This window comes from Moschus berezovskii, chromosome 9, assembly GCF_049115385.1.
Source record: "Moschus berezovskii isolate FMDL1 chromosome 9, NW_MosBer_1.0, whole genome shotgun sequence".
In the NCBI taxonomy this organism is placed as follows: Eukaryota; Metazoa; Chordata; class Mammalia; order Artiodactyla; family Moschidae; genus Moschus; species Moschus berezovskii.
The window spans coordinates 110,504,680-110,523,829 of record NC_142468.1 but is presented as its reverse complement, the minus strand read 5'-3'; the positions used below and the strand labels follow the sequence as shown (position 1 = coordinate 110,523,829).

The 19,150-nt window shown below is 42.3% G+C and overlaps 1 protein-coding gene across 2 annotated transcripts in view; it reads right to left on the bottom strand.

Moving 5' to 3' along the window:
• Window positions 1-16,639, bottom strand: part of DCP2 (decapping mRNA 2) — a 58,780-nt gene extending 42,141 nt beyond the window's left edge. The window contains exons 1-2 of one of the 2 annotated variants that reach the window (XM_088840142.1): window positions 16,375-16,639; window positions 4,209-4,360 (exon numbers count right to left, since the gene is read on the bottom strand). In XM_088840142.1, coding sequence (XP_088696268.1) covers window positions 4,209-4,360; window positions 16,375-16,427 — 205 coding nt within the window. In that variant the 5' untranslated portion in view covers window positions 16,428-16,639. The remainder of the gene's footprint in view (window positions 1-4,208; window positions 4,361-16,374) is intronic. The other variant, XM_088840143.1, reaches the window with a different exon arrangement.
• Between the last annotated feature and the right edge of the window lie 2,511 nt (window positions 16,640-19,150).

Below are 19,150 nucleotides of genomic sequence, written 5' to 3'. Positions count from 1 at the left end.
CTCCAATGTGTGCAAGTGAAAAGTGAAAGGGAAGTCGCTCAGTTGTGTCTGACCCTTAGCGACCCCACGGACTGCAGCCTACCAGGCTCCTCCATCCATGGGATTTTCTAGGCAAGAGTACTGGAGTGGCTTGCCATTGCCTTCTCCGAGAACAAAGTTTACCTCCTAAAAATCACTGAAATTTAATATCTTCTATTCACTTCTATCAGAAGTTTCCATTTCTCTCTCATAAATTAATGAAACGGCATCTTACTAGGTTTCCAATCTGATATTCCTCCAATTCACTGCCTGTACTATTTCAGGAATGTTTTTCAAAACATCCCTAGAAATAAGCAAATGTGGCAAAACGTTAACAATGGGTAAATACATAGAAAGGGTATGATGACATTTGGTTTTAATACTCTTTCTACTTCTCTGTAAGTTAAACTTTTTTCCCTGAAGTCTTATTTTAATCTCCTACATTCTTTTATTACCCTTATGTCCAGACAAATACGGCCCACTAGACTCTACCTCCAAAGATTTTTATCTAATTTCAAATTGGAGTGGGATTACTCGCTTCACTATTTCTAATGAACCCTAGGCTACCTTATCAAAACCTATCAGACTTCAGTGTAATCATGTCCTTTCCTGCCTGTCATCTTAAAGACAGCAACCAAATAAACCTTGTTCACTGCACAATGCCTGGCACAGAGGAAGCTCTCAATTATTTAATGGCGTCTACTATATTAGAAGCTTCTTCTTCCACATAAGTGAATTAGAAGAAGAAACTTAACTAAAACAGGGGTGCTTTTATTAAATAATAAGGAAAGTTTTAAACACTCATATATATATAAACACAATTGCAATTGTGTTTCAGGAAAAAATGCAATTCAGGAGACTCTGGGATAGGAAGATCCCCTGGAGAAGGAAATGCCAACCCACTCCAGTATTCTTGCCTGGAGAATCCCATGCACAGAGGAGCCTGGTGGGCCACAGTCCACAGGGTCGGAAGAGTCGGACATAACTTAGTGAGTAAACCACCACATAAGCACAAAATCTTATCCAGAACCCCAAAATATGTACAGTTGCTCTTGTAAGACCCCCAAGACTATGCAAAACAGACCAAAACGAAAGAAGACAGCCTTCTTATTTTATCCATGTTTCTCCAATTAGATTATCAGTTCAGTTCAGTTCAGTCGCTGACTCTTTGCAACCCCATGAATCACAGCACACCTGGCCTCCCTGTCCATCACCAACTCCTGGAGTTCACTCAAACTCAAGTCCATCAAGTCAGTGATGCCATCCAGCCATCTCATTCTCTGTCGTCCCCTTCTCCTCCTGCCCCCAATCCCTCCCAGCATCAAAGTCTTTTCCAGTGAGTCAACTCGTCGCATGAGGTGGCCAAAGTATTGGAGTTTCAACTTTAGCATCAGTCCTTCCAATGAACACCCAGGACTGATCTCCTTTAGAATGGACTGGTAGGATCTCCTTGCAGTCCAAGGACTCTCAAGAGTCTTCTCCAGCACCACAGCTCAAAAGCATCAATTCTTCGGCACTCAGCTTTCTTCACAGTCCAACTCTCACATCCATACCTGACTACTGGAAAAACTATAGCCTTGACTAGATGGACCTTTGTTGGCAAAGTAATGCTTTTAATATGCTATCTAGGTTGGTCATAACTTTCCTTCCAAGGAGTAAGCGTCTTTTAATTTCATGGCTGCAATCAGCATCCGCAGTAATTTTGGAGCCCAAAAAAATAGTCTGACTCTGTTTCCACTGTCCCATCTATTTCCCATGAAGTGATGGGACCAGATGCCATGATCTTCGTTTTCTGAATGTTGAGCTTTAAGCCAACTTTTTCACTCTCCTCTTTCATTTTCATCAAGAGGCTTTTTAGTTCCTCTTCACCTTCTGCCATAAGGGTGGTGTCATCTTCATATCTGAGGTTATTGATATTTCTCCCGGCAATCTTGATTCCAGCTTGTGCTTCTTCCAGCCCAGAGTTTCTGATAATGTACTCTGCATATAAGTTAAATAAGCAAGGTGACAATATACAGCCTTGACGTACTCCTTTTCCTGTCTGGAACCAGTCTGTTGTTCCATGTCCAGTTCTAACTATTGCTTCCTGACCTGAATATAGGTTTCTCAAGAGGCAGGTCAGGTGGTCTGGTATTCCCATCTTATAGCTCCTTAAAGCTCTATGATTTCCTCATAAAATCTGCTACCAAGACTCTAACAAAGATAATGCTCCACAGTACTTCTATTCCTCCTTTTTTCATTTACTTCTCCATACTTGCTGAAAAACTTTCAAAGGTTAACAGCTATATAGAATAAACAGTTTCATTCATTTTCTGCAGAACCCTGCAGCTTAAGAAAAAGCAGAGGGAGCTGAGTATGAGGGTTATTTTAAGTCACCTATTCCTACTCCCTCTAGTATAATACAGTGAACTTATGGGTATAGCTCCATGTCAACACATGGTTTATGTTTAAAAACAATGATCAAAAGAATAAAAATCAAAGCATTTTGGCTCAAGATTTAAAAACTCACAAATTCCCTTACATAACTTCCATCCCTATCTCCTCTTGGATCCCTGTAAGAATCTTAGTAAAAATTTACTTTTCTAGGTATTGCTTATCATTTCCAACTCCCCAGTCTTGCTCCATTCCTTTTCTTTATCTGCAATGTATTTCCCACTCCAGCCTGCTTATAGGAAATGTATAGAATGAAAATTCTACATTTCCTTTAAAACATAGCCTTGCTTAAACTTGCACAAAACTTTCTACATTCTGCCAAATTCTAAAAACAGTATCAAGAGCATTAGCAATTTACCAGGTTTTAGGCCTTGTGACATAGCTTCCTTTTAAAATCTTAAATATTTGTGTGAATCTTTTATGACAAGTTTCTATCTTATCTGTAAACAGGGAGGAACAAAAGCTTCTCAGAGGCAAGGAATCTGCCATAAAACCAAAAACTAAAGTATTCAATAATTACTTAAGAATATCTATCCCAGAAAGGTAGTAATCTCAATAAAGATCATTCAGTTAAGTGGAACAGCAAGAGGAATGTAAAAAAAAAAAAAAAAAACTCAGTTCTAGAAACAGGCTAGCTATATCTGAAAGAAAATCAAATTTATTTCTAATTATCACTGCACATTTTAGGGGGTCCTCAACATAAATAAAAACACAGTTGTCCCTCCAATATCGACAAGTGTTACCAAGTCCAAGCTCACTCTGCTCACTACATAACAGGCCAATGAATCCGAGACACAAGGTTGAGGCAAGGAATAGGATTTATTCAGAGGGCCAGCTAACGAAGATGGCCAACTAATGTCTCAAAATAATCATTTTACCGGGGTCTGGATGCCAGGTTATTTTACAGACAGAGACGGGGGGGGGGGGGGGGGGGGGCCGGGGGGGGATTGAGGAAACAAAGTAAAAAGACTACTAATCTTGCAAGTTATCTCTGGAATGGCCAGCCTCAGGCAGGGGGGTGTGTTCATTTCTTCCTTCCTGCCACAGGTTGGGGGAGAGGGGGGTGGTTCTGAACAAAGGAACTTTAAGGGTCAGCAGAGAGGCAGGTCTCTCCAAGGCAGGCCATCATGTATGACTGTAGTAATAACAAAAGCAATGGAAAGCAAGTCAAAGAAACGGTTTCAACATGGAGTCGGAATTGACTTCTCCCTGCAACGTGTGACCCACAGATAGCCGGGCTGACTCTACCATGCCATTTTACACCATCAAAGAAACTTGAGTGGGCTTCCCTGGTGGCTCAGCAGTAAAGAATCCTCCTGCCAATGCAGGAGACGTGGGTGTGATCCCTGGGTCGGGAAGATCTCCTGAAGAAGGAAATGGCAACCCACTCCAATATTCTCATGTGAGAAATCCAATGGCAAAGAAGCCTGATGGGCTATATAGTCCACGGGGTCACAGAAAATTGGACATGACTTAGTGACTAAACAAGGAACATCTATGAATTCTGGTATCCTGAGAGAAGGGGAGTGGTCCTGGAACCACCCCCATGAATACCAAGGTACAACCCTACTATCAAACTGTGCCTATCACCATCAGGCACAAACCATGTGTATATACTTTATGTATTTGACAAATTTTAGAAATCATTATGTTTTATTTAAATGATTATAAATCTCAAAGACAAGCAAAAGAAAATTTGTGTAAAACATCTTATTAACAAGAATGAAAGACAGTCATCAGAGTCATAAAAAGGATATCAGCTTTAGCAAAGTCTCTTATCCCACACTGAGGTAATCCTGGTGTGTTCTGCATGTAGAAATCCAAGTAAAACCAATGGGCAAGTTCAATCTGAAAACACACTCGGATAGCATTGTCTCTTTCCTCGCTGGGAATATGCAAAATAAATCGGCTGTCAAAAACAAAAAACATACAAAAATTACATTTACAAACCATAACAACTTATTTTAACCTTTTTAATTGCTTCATTCCTGACCCACCAACACGAAAACAGACAAAAAGCAGTACTGATCAAGGAAGCAAAATTGGCAGGAAAGTGAAAGTGTTAGTCGCTCAGTCTGTCCAACTCTGCGACCCCATGGGCTGCAGCCTCTGTCCATGGGATTCTCCGGGCAAGAATACTGGAGTGGGTTGCCATTCCTTTCTCCAGGGGATCTTCCCGACCCAGGGATCAAACCCAGGTCTCCTGCACTGCAGGTAGATTCTTTACCATCTGAGCCATCAGGGAAACCATGAGTTATTAATGAATCTCATTCATAACACAATTTTTTTAAGAGGTGATCTATCCTCTGTTCACAAGTACAGAGATTAAGAGCTCACTAACAATAAATTAAAGGTGAGCAAGAAAACAAACTTGTGGGACGTCCCTGAGGTCCAGTGGTTAAGACTCTGTGCTTCCACTGAAGCAGGCACAGATTTCATCCCTGGTTGGGGAGCTAACATCCCGCAAGCCATGTGGTGTGGACCAAAAAAAAGAGAAAAAAAAAAAAAAATCACTCGGATTCCCTCCCATGTCTGATAACATTTTCAAAGAATACATGCAAATAAACTCATACACTCAAACAGAAAGATGTTAGCTGTTTAATCTTTATATTTAAAGTATTACAAAGAAATGTAAAAAAAATCATTAATAGACCAGACATCCCAAAGAGCTCATCTGAGTTCAAAATAACTTTCAAATACACTCACTTTTAAAAAAAAGAAAATCTAAACTGTCTTTTCTAAGTACATTCAGAGGGAGGAAGAAACAGTTAATACATGGTATAAGTGTACACTATATTATATATACAAATGTATATGTACGATTAAGATAATGAACCTTTTGTGCAACAAACCAATCAAAATTTATGTGCTTTACAGGACACATTAAGCAACCACCATTAACCTTCTTCCATGCGTAGCATTTTCTGTAACCTTTTTCTAGTGACTTTTAGAGACAGAATGAATTACATAAAAGAAATCCACTGGTGTCTACAGTCATTTCTTAAAATTAAAAATAGCATCACAGAATTTGATCACTTACACGAGCAGTCCCCAACCTCTCTGGCACCAGTTCATGGAAGACAATTTTTCCATGGACTGGGACAAGGGGGATGGTCTGGGCATGATTCAAGTGTGTTACATCTACTGTGCCCTTTATTTCTATCATTACTATGACATCTGCTCCACCTCAGATCACCAGGCATAGATCCCAGCCTTTGGGGCCTCTGACTTACACTATTCACTAGCTGTGATGATAAATGTTCTTCGCTGTTTTCAAGTTTCAAATCAAATCTCAAAACAATGCTGTAAAAATTATAAAAATATATCATTCCAACAGGGAACTGAATAAGTAGAAGTTAAGACAAATGTTTATGTACAATAATCTAGAAAAACAATGGGGAAATGAGCTTAAACCACAACTGTATTAAGAACAAGACAGGTAACACACAACCCTGATGGCATTATCTAAGACATAAAAATCTCTTCCACATGGCATTTAAGATCCAGTGCCTGTTCACCTGCACAGCCTCTACCACTCTGTAAAGTTCTTTGTACCCAGTGACACCTGATTCTTAGAAATGTCCTAAATCACCATCCACCTACCATCTCTCTCCTCTCCTTTTCTTACAATTCGTTCCTCATGACTTACAGGTCATGAGGAATGACTTCTGAATTACCTACTTTATTCACTTCTTCTAATTCATTCCTCATGACTTACAAACAGTGCTAGGTATATCAGACTCCTCTGAATAGATTTATATACTCTTTCAACTCCTACTCCATTAAAGCAATTATCTCATTTTTACTACTGTGTGCCTGTTCAATCGCCAAGTCATGTCCAAGACTTTGCACCCCATGGACTGTAGTCCACCAGGCCCCTCTGTCCATAGGATTTTTCAGGCAAGAATACTAGAGTGGTTTGCCATTTCCTTCTCCAGGTGATCTTTCCGACCCAGAGACCAAACTCACGTCTCCTGCATTGCAGGCCAATTCTTTACCACCATTACTGTCCATAAACTGTTCCAAGTTCGTTCACTGAGATAAGGTGCTGAAATCAGTCCTGAATATTCATTGGAATATCAATGCTGAAGCTGAAACTCCAATACTTTGGCCACCTGATGCGAAGAATTGACTCAAGAGAAAAGACTGGGAAAGATTGATGGCGGGAGGAGAAGGGGACAACAGAGGATGAGATGGTTGGATGGCATCACTGACTTGACAGACATGAGTTTGAGTAAACTCTGGGAGTTGGTGATGGGCAGGGAGGCCTGGCATGCTGCAGTCCATGTGGTCGCAGAGTTGGACACAAATGAGCAACTGAACTAACTGATCTTTGCATATTTTTACTCCTATGGTCTACCAAATTGTCTGACACATACTGGCAGTTACAATTTTCTTTGAAATATAAGATGTGAGTAAGCACACTCCACTCTGTCCCTCCCACGAAATGCAGCTATAAACCCTGAATGAAATACACAGACCAGCTATTTGAGGACTGTGAAAAGTAAACAGCAGCAGAAGACTGAGGAGGATGACAAATATCTGAATTTACCATTTTCCACCCTCCAGTATCCCTAAGATGGACTGGGGGTTAGAAGTGAGCTCCAGGCGCCCTCGAGTTCTGCCTCAAGGATCAAGACAGGAGTGTAAAGGAATGGCTCCACGCTGAGACAGTGAGGGACATTCCCCTCTCTTCATTCTCTCATGCCACAGCGCCAGGCAATGCCATACTGGTTAGAGCTGGCAGCAAGTGACTGTAACAGGGATCCAAAGTTAAAACTTTGTCGGACGAGAACCTTCCTCTCCAATCACAAGAACTGTGCAGTCCCAACAGAGTAGGACCAACACCCATTGCTTATTTTTCTTCTAATCTCCAACCATGTGGTCCCAGGCATGAGGAGAGTCACATGAAATGTGGTAAAGTGGCTTTTGGTTTCTGCCATTTTTCAATATTCAATTTCTTCAAAAAGGGGAGCCAAGAAGTACCAGGGAGACAGCAGAAAAGGAAGCACTGAGGCCCCACAGAATCATTTATGACTCTGATGCTCAACCCCAAGCTGCACAAATGTGGACTAGACTGGGGCTTCCCTGGCAGTCCGGGGGTTGAGAATCTGCCTTCCAATGCAGGAGACACAGGTTCAGTCCCTGTCCTGGAACTAGGATCCCCCATGCTGCAGGGAGACCAAGCCCCCGCGCCACAACTGCTGAAGCCCACACACTGTACAGTGTGTGTTCCCAACAGGAAGAGTCAACGAGCAGCCTGCGGGCCGCAGTCAGAGCAGAAACCTGAGTCAGACCACCAGCAGTACACCACAGACGAGTCAACTCAGCTACGTCCAAGACAGCCCACTCCTCCAGCCTCAGAAGAGCTAGCACACGATACATAAAGACAAACTGCACACAAAAACTAGACTCATTTTATCTGATTTTAATAAACTTACACCAATTCTCGAAAGGGGCTTCTCTGTGGCTCAGATGGTAAACGGATCTGCCTGCAATGCGGGAGACCCAGGTTTGATACTTGGGTCTCCAGATCCCCTGGAGAAGGGAATGGCTACCCACTCCAGTATTCTTGCCTGGAGAATCCCATGGACAGAGGAGCCTGGTGGGCTACAGTCCATGGGGTTGCAAAAGGCTGGACAGAGCTGAGTGACCAACACTTTCAAGTCTCAAAAAAAAGAAAAATCACTTGTCTATTATGTCTTAATCTTCTCCGTTTGGGACATTTTCTATTGAGTTCCATTATGGAAGAAGATGAAGAATTAACGCTATTCCTCCTCCTCTCATTCTACACACCATTCTCCTCTCTCCATCGTCCCAACAAATGGGACGATGTCAGCACTACTGACAACTGGAGCACATAACTCTAGGTTGAGAGGCTGTGCTGTACGCTCTAGATGCTCAGCAGCATCCACAGCCTTTGCTTATCAGGTATCAACAGCACTCTCCAGCAAGCTGCAACAACCAACAAGATCGCCAGTCACTGCCCAGCGTCCCTCGAGAGGAGCAAAACTCAGTCCCAGTCTGTGACCACAGATTTAGATCAGCATTCAGATCTTCACACTATGACTCTGTAAATACAATTCACAACTAAGCCGTAAGATAAGCCACAGTTTTTTCCCATTTTAAAAATTACTTAATTTAGCTGTGCAGGGTCTCAGTTGCAGCACATGGGATCTTTCAGCTGCAGCATGCAAACGCTCAGCTGTAGCATGCAGGATTCTAGTTCCCTGACCAGAGCTCGAACCTGGACCCCCAGTGTTGGCAGCAGAGCCTAAGCCGCTGGACCACCAGGGAAGTCCTTGTTTTCCCTCTTCAGTTCAGTTCAGTCACTCAGTCATGTCTGACTCTTTGCGACCCCATGAATCACAGCACGCCAGGCCTCCCTGTCCATCACCAACTCCCGGAGTTCACTCAAACTCATGTCCATCGAGTCGGTGATGCCATCCAGCCATCTCATTCTCTGTCGTCTCCTTCTCCTCCCGCCTCCAATCCCTCCCAGCATCAGGGTCTTTTCCAGTGAGTCAACTCGTCGCATGAGGTGGCCACAGTATTGCAGTTTCAGTTTAATGTCTTGTCATTGCTTCACTTTCTCTATATCTGTCACTAACTCAATCTTTCACTAGTTTTCTAAACTCTTTTCTCAAGGTGTTCATTCAGACACACCAGTTTCATCTTGAAGACTATCCCTGAGCCTTCTGATCGGTTCCAATTTGGAGTGACTGTCACTGCATCTAATACACATCCGTCATCCTATGCTGTCCGTTCACTAGCATCCTACGGTTCCCTAACCCTAACCCAAACCCTGTCAGATCACCTAGACAAAAACCTTCCAATCCATCAGGAGGTAAAGGACAGGCTTCCACTTTCTGGGAACTGAGCAGGGGAAGAGGGATGGTTTTCAGTATGCACACAGTACTCGTCACCTCATCTCTGTAACTTTTCAATATCCTCTAATTCTGAAGCAGAGTGACTACTACAATATTCACTCTTTCCCAAGTCTCTCAGGTCTGCTAACCCACATGCCACTTTCACTCCTGCTGTACAGTTTCCAAATTGTGTGGCTCATCTCTTCATCCATTCTCCCCTTTCTTGTGGGGTTATACACCTGAAATTGTTTAACTTTTAGTGGAGCAGCTGCTTGCGCACAATCTACTATCTTTAACTAGAAATTCATATGACAACAAATTTCTAGAGGATACTAACCACAATCTAAAATGGGGTACAAAAACACCTAAGACAGAGAAATTCAATCCTATTCCCATCCCAATCCAGAAAAGTCCTGAAGATAAACTGGAAGATGAGAATAAGAAAACTTTTTAAAAGGCTAACATAACAGCAAAGTCTATTAATAAGAGAACATCCACACTTCTTTCACTCCTGACAGTCTGGAGTTTTCCTACAAAAGGTAGGGGAGAGAGGAACAACACCCAAGACTCTTTTCTAACTTTAGAAAATAGGTGTGAGTGTTGGCACAACAAAACAAAACTCCTGCACACTGGTATTCAACGCTTCCCCACTGTTTAAGAGCCAGCTCCCTATCTATTCTCATAAAGAAACCTAGCAACACAAATAAGTCCCTCTACAGCCCCATCTTAAACATGAAACAGCAACCAAAAAAACCACCCAATGTTTAAGGAAAACCTAATTCATGACAAAGAAAAAATTAAACTCATTTTAAAAAACTGACTCTGAAGAAAAGTGTTGTCAAGGATATCTCCTGGAACCTTGGTACTGCAAGTGTGGGCCTGGGCCACCTGGAAACCTAACTGTGAGAAGAGAAACATTTTAGTCAGACATTTCAGGCCCACACACGCTCAGAAAGCTTGCTCCCTAATGATGCTCTCAAAGAAACAACTTTTGTAAATCACTAAAACAAGAATGAAAATAAACAAAGCATAAAACAGAGGATTCAAGAGACAAGAGACACAACCTGGGAGGGCTGGGAAAAGGAAATTCTAGTACAGTGCAGACTGGATTAGACAGTGAAGATCTCCAAGACAGCATTCTCCAGGAAAAAAGGATTCAGTAGACGAGCAGATGGTCTAACTGAGAGCAAGGTGGAGTAGATGAGGGTGTGACGGTGGAAGGCTGCTAGAAACCACAGGCATTCTGAGGCAGACGGGTAAATGTACAAGAGAATCACAGTCCAAACATGAAGCAAAAAGTTAGAACAAAAGGGGGAAAAATATTAAAGAATAGCTAGAAGGAACCAGGGGATAATGAACAAAGCATATGCTTCTTTATCCAAAAGAAAAAACTAAAAGGTATCATTTAGAGCAATTTGTAGAATATAAGAAAAAAGAATTTATTTGGACATTCTCTCTCAAGATTCTTAAAAAAGGATCTTGACTATGTTCAGAATCCTAGCCATTGTAGGCTTGCCTCTACTGTGAAAAGTATTTACACAGTCATGATGTATAACAAATGCCATTATTATTGTTCACCCCCTGCAATCAACCAGTAGCAGAAAGTTTAAGATTTCATAATGTTACAAAATGTAACATAAATACTATCAATCTTAATTTTTAAGTCACCTGGATAGAAGCCAAGTAGGTAAGAAAAGAAATGGAAGAAATGATGGGGCACTAACTGCCTCACCCCACCAAATACAGACTCAAGAGACACTGACGTTCACAGAACAGAAATAAAACTTTCAAGCACAGGAAAGTCACAAAGATAACCAATGGAGCGATCTAAAGTAGTAATATGACTGCACTGGAAGTAGGACAAGAGTGACAGGAAGTGTGAACCAAACTCCCACCTAATTATCTACGAAGATACACTAAATCCGCAATCTAATATCTAAAGGTGATAGAAGCGGGTACAAGTAAACTTTAAAATATTGAAACATCCATTAGAAAACTTCACAAAACAGGTAAAGTCTGTAGAGCAGAACTAGGATGAAAGGGGTAGGGCAAGAGATTGTTGCTTTACATTTCACAAATTCATTTGTACTGTTTGATTAAAAAAAAAAAAAAAAACCTTACAGATGAGTACATTTTAAAAGTTAAAGGCAAACTTTTTAGAAACTTTTAAGAAAAAAATTTTACAGAGGAAAATTAAATTTCAATGCTTTCATTCTGTGAATGTGATCTGTTTTATATATTTAAAAGTGTGTGTATATACATACATGTGTATATTTTAAAAGCTAAAGTAAAATGCTTTTCACAATATTTTGTTATGGGAAAAATATCTCCACCTCACAAAAAAGTCATCTTTTCAATGTTTCCACTGATAGAAAAAGCATTAGCTCAAGGACTGAAATTAACACAGAAATGTTTCAGGTGAAATGAACACTTAAATGGTTAGTTCATTATCCTATGCTCTGGGAGTTGGTGATGGACAGGGAGGCCTGGCGTGCTGTGATTCATGGGGTCGCAAAGAGTCGGACACGACTGAGCAACTGAACTGAACTGATGCTATCACCAAAATAGCAATATTAACTGCCAGAATATACCTTTCTCCTTTTAACACAGGAGTGACCTTACCATTTAATTCTTAAAGGGACTTAAATAACTTCAAACTCTTCTTTAAGAGGAACAACTTACCAAACTGCAGTTTTCAGTTTTTACTTTAAAGTCATGCTTTCCAAATCGTTAATAAGATTATTTAAATAGCGCTGAAAACATTTTTAACTTTTAACGTTGGAAATCACGGTACACTAAAGACGAACATCACCTGCCATGCAATGGTGCAGATTTACTTTCACATCCACAGACGTACTGTGTTATAAAGGCAGTTTGGGTCACCAAAGCATTTTAGACAAGTCTTCCTTGCTGTCCTCCAATTCCACTTCACCCAGAAGTTACCAGTTTTATCAGTTTGGTGTATATACTTTCAGAATTCTGTGCACGCACACAAACATGTATTCACAAAACATTTAAAAATTTAACAGAGCACCCAATGACTAGTTACTACACTCAGTAGTATACTGTGTACATTTTCAAGACACAAACACTCTCCTTCGGTTTACTGTTTGCTAACTGCCTTAGGAACTTCTAATGGCTGCACAGTATTCCTATAAATGAAATACCCCATATTCAACTGCCTGAAATATAACATTCCATGTCTTAGGTAAGCTGTCTAATCGTCACAAAATCGTATCTTGAAACTTTAAGTCTCTTGCTCTAATATCTCACGTAAAAATCACTCTCAAATTTTACATTTCCCCAAAACATATTAATATATGGTCAATAACTAAACTAGACATGATTAGCAGGACTATGTAATTTACCAAAGATCAAAATAATAAAAGAAAAAAATCTTAAATATACCAATAAAGAAGAACTAAAACTGGAGAAAATACAAAGGGAATGAAAACAGAGTCAAGACCAAACTCATAAATCAAGAGGCACTTTAAAAAGTACAAAAAATTCAAACAAAAAGATGTTAAAAAAGTACAAAAAAACTAAACTTTTTCAATTTAAGCTTTATTTTCATAGAAAATAAGTGTGAAATTTTCTGAAAAAGCACATAACCAAAAGCCAGAATTGTTAATATTAAAAATCTTTAAATTAATCAAAGATATTGTAAACATTAACTTGAAAATGGTATTACTTTTAAAACCTGAAGTTTTAAGAAATGGTTATTTGGTTCTGAAATGGAGCAGGAGTCATCAAGGACAGCCCCACCCTCTCTCTCACCTCTTGTTTAAAGGAAAGTTTTAGCCTCCTAAGCAAAATTTGATTCAGAGAAGCGAGAAAATGCACAAAACTAAGGAAAGCAGTCAAGCAAGAAAGATAATACTGGCTTAACCATAAAACAAAGTCAAGGAACTTTAGTAGGTAGTATCCTGAGGTGTATCCTTCAGTTGTTTTGTAAAAACTAAAATCCTCACCAGGTGGAAGAAGCCAACTGCATGCTAACCACCAACAAGCAGACCTCAGACCCTTAAAACCAGGCTGATCATTTGAAATTCTATAATGCCACCCTGCTCACCACGACCTTATCAGAAAGAGGTCCACAAGTGGATGACTCATCACGACCCTGTCCCTCATCTTCCCTTCGAGTCTGTCTTTTAAGCATGAACTGCCATTCTTCCTTGCAAGGCCCAGCAGTGAATGCAGCAATACTTCCCTTTACCACAATTCTGTATCAGTACAGGCTTTGCTGCATGTCAGGCAAGTAGACCCAAGTTTGGTTGGATAACCGTTTCCTATTATTTATCAAGAAGCTAGCCCTAATTTTTAAACACATCAACGGTGGGGTCCAAAAAACAGTAACTACAAAAAACTTCCTTAAAGGAAAAAAAGAAAGTTTTCTCTATTCCAAAAGACCTGTATAAAATAGTTTAAATACACTAACTAGAAAACCAAGTAAGAATCTTTTACACTTAACAGATGTTTAACATGAAGTCTACAAAACACCATTACTTTTAAGTAGGATTCAGTTCAGTTCAATTCAGTCGCTCAGTCGTGTCCAACTCTCCGCGACCCAAATCACCTTCATAATGGTTGATATGACTTCTTTAAATGATGCAACCTTCCATAATATACAATATAAATCCAATACTAATGGGATAATTAGTTTGCTGCTGCTGCTGCTAAGTCACTTCAGTCATGTCTGACTCTGTGTGACCCCATAGACAGCCCACCAGGCTCACCCGTCCCTGGGATTCTCCAGGCCAGAACACTGGAGTGGGTTGCCATTTCCTTCTCCAATGTGTGAAAGTGAAAAGTGAAAGTGAAGTCACTCAGTCACGTCTGACTTGTAGAGACCCCATGGACTGCAGCCTACCAGGCTCCTCCGTCCATGGGATTTTCCAGGCAAGAGTACTGGAGTGGCTTGCCATTGCCTTCTCCAGATAATTAGTTTAGACACCTGTAAAAAGTATAAATTACCTATCTTTTCTAAACCACCTGTATCCCTATTAATTCATACGTGACTATTGTTCATCTTTCCTAATACTACTCATATTTAATTTTTCTGATGTACATCCTCTAAAAAAATTTTGGAAAGATGAATCAGAAAAACCATAATTCCACTTTTGACATGATCTCCCAGTCATTTATCTAACAAACATCAAACCTCTTTTTTTTTTAAGTTACAACCATATCATCACTAAAGTACAGCGACGTTAACTCTTAGTGGTTACAGAATTAGTCTCTACTTATCTACATGTACTTTTGTGAAGTAATAACATTAGAGAGGTAATAATATTAGAAATAACATTATTTCATCCACCAGTGTTAAGAAAAAAAGGCACAGGCATTAGAAAGAAAAAGGCCTATATTTCAAATCTTGATTTTCTAAATTAAGATGAAAATGACCTTGTATATATTACAATGTGAGTCTGACAGATGAAAATGGAAAAAACTGCACCTACCAAATAGGACTATTTTGAGGATTAAATGATACATGTGAAGAGAGCAGCCAGTGTCTGGCAGGCGCTCAGTAGTAACTCCACTAGTATCAGTTTTCCTTTCCCCTTAAAGTCGTGAATGCAGCACAACTACTAAAAGCCAGGCTTTTACACATAAATACAGTGAAAAGTGGTCGTTTTAATCAAAGCTTGTATTCATTTGTAATTTAAATTATTTCACAACCCACTTACACCAGCGACAAGTCAGGTTATTACTACACCAAAAACATTTCCTTTTCCTAAAGTAAAACTTTAAGTCTATTTTACACATGCTTGAAAGTGAAAGTACACTTGCTTAGCGAGCTGAAATTATAGCCAAAAAGAGAGAAGAACGCAGAAAATGTCTCTTGTAAAAGTATACTATCAGTTAAAACCCAGCAGCTGAGAATACCGTTCAAGAAGGATAATTAAGAGATGGAGGAAAAAAGCAACTCTAGACTTTCTTTCTTCCCCTCACTCCCAAGGATAAGTTTGGGGATGAACAAGAGATTAATTTTTCACAGCAATTTACAGAGAACGCCACAGACATAAAAGAATACCCCCGGGGTTCAGTTCAGTTCAGTCGCTCAGTCGTGTCCGACTCTTTGCGACCCCATGAATCGCAGCACGCCAGGCCTCCCTGTCCATCACCAACTCCCGGAGTTCACTCAGACTCATGTCCATCGAGTCGGTGATGCCATCCAGCCACCTCATTCTCTGTCGTCCCCTTCTCCTCCTGCTACCAATCCCTCCCAGCATCAGAGTCTTTTCCAGTGAGTCAACTCGTCGCATGAGGTGGCCAAGGTATTGGAGATTCAGCTTCAGCATCAGTCCTTCCAATGAACACCCAGGATTGATCTCCTTTAGGATGGACTGGTTGGATCTCCCTGCAGTCCAAGGGACTCTCAAGAGTCTTCTCCAGCACCACAGTTCAAAAGCATCAATTCTTCGGCGATCAGCTTTCTTCACAGTCCAACTCTCACATCCATACATGACCACGGGAAAAACCATAGCCTTGACTAGACGGACCTTGGTTGGCAAAGTAATGTCTCTGCTTTTTAATATGCTGTCTAGGGTAAGGGGCTAAATTTGAAAACTGTTCTCTACGTAGGTCCAAAAAGCTGGGACTCCAAGACTGAAAAACCTTGGGATCTTTCAACAGAACTGGGGAATGAGATGGAGGGGAGAGTAAGACGGTCTGTAGAACTCAGAGTCAGAAAAAGCAACGGGAGGGGGAAACGCAGCCCCCAAAACGCCAAAGACCCAGGCTTCAGCGAAGCTGCTTCCCTTGAGCAAAACAGTTGAGCAACTAAGAAAATGAGGAAACCGCAGCGCTGCGAGAGGAGGAATGGAGGAGGGTGCGTGAGAAAGAGAGAGGCTAGAGCGGAAAGAGAAGGTTGGTGTCGACCGACGGAAGTAAGAACTGACAGGGAAAGGGAGCAGAGGCGGGACGGGAAAGCCTGGACAAGGATGTGGAGCGGGAGAGGAGACGCGGAGGTCCCCGGGGTCGCCGAACTGAGAGCGGGGGGAGAAAAGCAGGGGACGACAGGGGGCCGGAGCAGCGCGCGGCGCCGCGGTACCTGCAGAGATCGTCCAGGACGCTGCCGGGAATCTCCACCCGTTTGGTCTCCATGATGAGGACCCACAGCAGGAGCAGTGCATCCCGGCTCCGCGCGGCCGGGGACCGAGGGTACTGCAGGAAGACTCCGGGAGCCGGAGAACACGCAGCGGCGGCGGCGGCGGCTCCTACGGAAACGAGCGGGGGAAAGAGGCGGGACCCGCTCACTTCCTTCCGGCTCCCGCAGCCCGGGACCCTGAGGCTGGGCCGAGGTGGGGGAGGAGTCCCGAGAGCCACGCCCCTGCTCTGCTTGAAAGGCCCAATGGGAAGGTGGAGAACTGGGACCCTGCGCAAGCTAAGCCAATGAGGCGCTTGTTTGTTGGTCCGTCGGCTCCAATCCGTCTTCAAGCTGCTCGGTTGCTCCTCTGTAAACCGACTTCGCGCCGCTGGTCATGGGCCGCGGGTGGATAGGCGCATGCGCATCATCCCTCTTTGACTCTCCTAGGAAGTTTGGAGGGGTCTGGTTTTCCTTCCAAGTGGTCTTCCGCACTGTCTCTCCGTCACTGAGCAGGCGCTCCGACCTTTGCAGTGCAGAGCCTGTGGGCGCATTCAGCACGAGCGTGCATGCATGGTTTCTGTCACCAGATGCCCCGCACACACTCTCACCACCTCCAGGCTGTGTGCTCTCTCACCGCAGCCCCCCGAAGAGAGTTGTCATTTTTCTGGTGGCTCACCTCGTTCACTCTGCAGGCGCCCAGTCCTAACTGTGAAGACAAGGGGTTTTATCCCAGTATTCGACACCCTGTGAAATGTGAATTGATTGAACCTGAACTCGGGAATCTTCATTCCACCTGCTGCAAGCTCACATCACTCCAACCGGCTGGTCATCATTATTCCACAGTCTTGCTTAATGGAGTCTTAATGTTGGGAAGATCCCCTGGAGAAGGAAATGGTAACCCACTCCAGTATTCTTGCCTGGAGAATCCCATGGATGGAGAAACCTGGTAGGCTACAGTCCACGGGGTCACAAAGAGTCGGACACGACTGAGTGATGGAATGGAATGGAATGGATCCTTGGAGAAACTCGGTCTGGATCCATCCATTTCTCAACTTGCTCCTTTGATATCAGACTCACAGGCCCACACACACCTGCTCAGCCATGAGTTTAGTTCTTTCTACCATTTAATCTCCCATCTTTTCTCTTAATAAAATACCCACTGCCTTTATGTCAAATTCACATTAATTCTCCACACTAGTCCAAGAGCTGCCTAACCATTATCGCCTCTGCCTCCATTCTTAGCCTATACAACTGCCCAAGTTTTGTTTTGTCCTGATATGAACAGATGGCTATCTTTTCAGTTTCTGATCCTTGTTCAAGCCCAAATTTGATACAGGAGCCATCTTACCATCTATTTTACTCTGTTTTCCATCTTTATCTTTTTGCTTTTTATTGGAAGATTCCTCACATTTGTTTTCCAGCCATCTGTAGTTTTTACTTTTCTAGAATTTTCTTTCATTCTTCAAATGTCTCTTAGTCATGGTGTAATAGCCATGATTCATAAATCCCATATTCCTATGAGGATATTAATACATTTAAAAGCTTTCTTCTTCCTGAATAGTTTTTATTCGTCTCAGTTGCTTTTTTCTGTTAATTTCGTCACCGCCTATCATATCAGAAGTTTTCTGGTGATGCTCAACTGTTCACTCATACTTAAAAGAGTATGAAACTAAAAAACTAGAGTCAAGTGCTATAAAAGTTAATTGGAGTGGAGTTTGGGGGAGGGGAGTTCTGGGGAGAATGGATACATTTATATGTATGGCTGAGTCCCTTCGCTATTCACATGGAACTGTCACAACATTGAATCGCCTGTGTGTGTATGTGTGTGTCTGTGTGTGTGTGTGTGTAAAGTCACTCAGTCGTGTCCAGCTCTTTGCGACCCCGTGGACTGTAGCCCCCCGGAACCCTCTGTCCATGGGATTTCCCAGGCAAGAATACTGGAGTGGGTAGCCATTTCCTTTGCCAGGGGATCTTCCCAACCCAGGGATCAAACCCGCATCTCTTATGTCTCCTGTATTGGCAGGCTGCTATTTACCGCTGCGGCCACCTAGGAAGCTATGCCCCGAATACAAAATTAAAAGTTAAAAAAAAAGCTGACTGGAAGCTCCCAGCGTGTGGGTGGGACTTGAGAGCTTCACAGTAGGATGATCTGACTGGGCTGCTGGTTGGGAAAACATGGCATTGGAATCTGTAGGTCATTCTTTCTAGCTGGTCAGAGTTCCTCAAGAGAAAATCCTTTCGGGTCAAACTGGAAGTATTCTGGGAGTCAAGTAGGGAAGCACAGGCGGGAGTATTCTGTTTGCTCTCTTCAGTCCTCCCTGCCACATTACTAGTCTATTTTGGGTTTACTAAGAAATAGGCCCTGAGGCTGGAGAAGGCAATGGCACCCCACTCCAGTACTCTCGCCTGGAAAATCCCATGGATGGAGGAGCCTGGTAGGCTGCAGTCCATTGGGTCGCTAAGAGTCGGACAGGACTGAGCAACTTCACTTACACTTTTCACTTTCAAGCATTGGAGAAGGAAATGGCAACCCACTCCAGTGTTCCTGCCTGGAGAATCCCAGGGACAGGGGAGCCTGGTGGCCTGCCGTCTGTGGGGTCACACAGAGTCAGACACGACTGACACAATTTAGCAGCAGCAGCAGGCCCTGAGGCAAGGATTTGAGTGCAGGTAGGGCTTCGCTGGTGGCTCAGAGGTTAAAGCATCTGCCTGCAATGCAGGAGACCAGGGTTCGATCCCT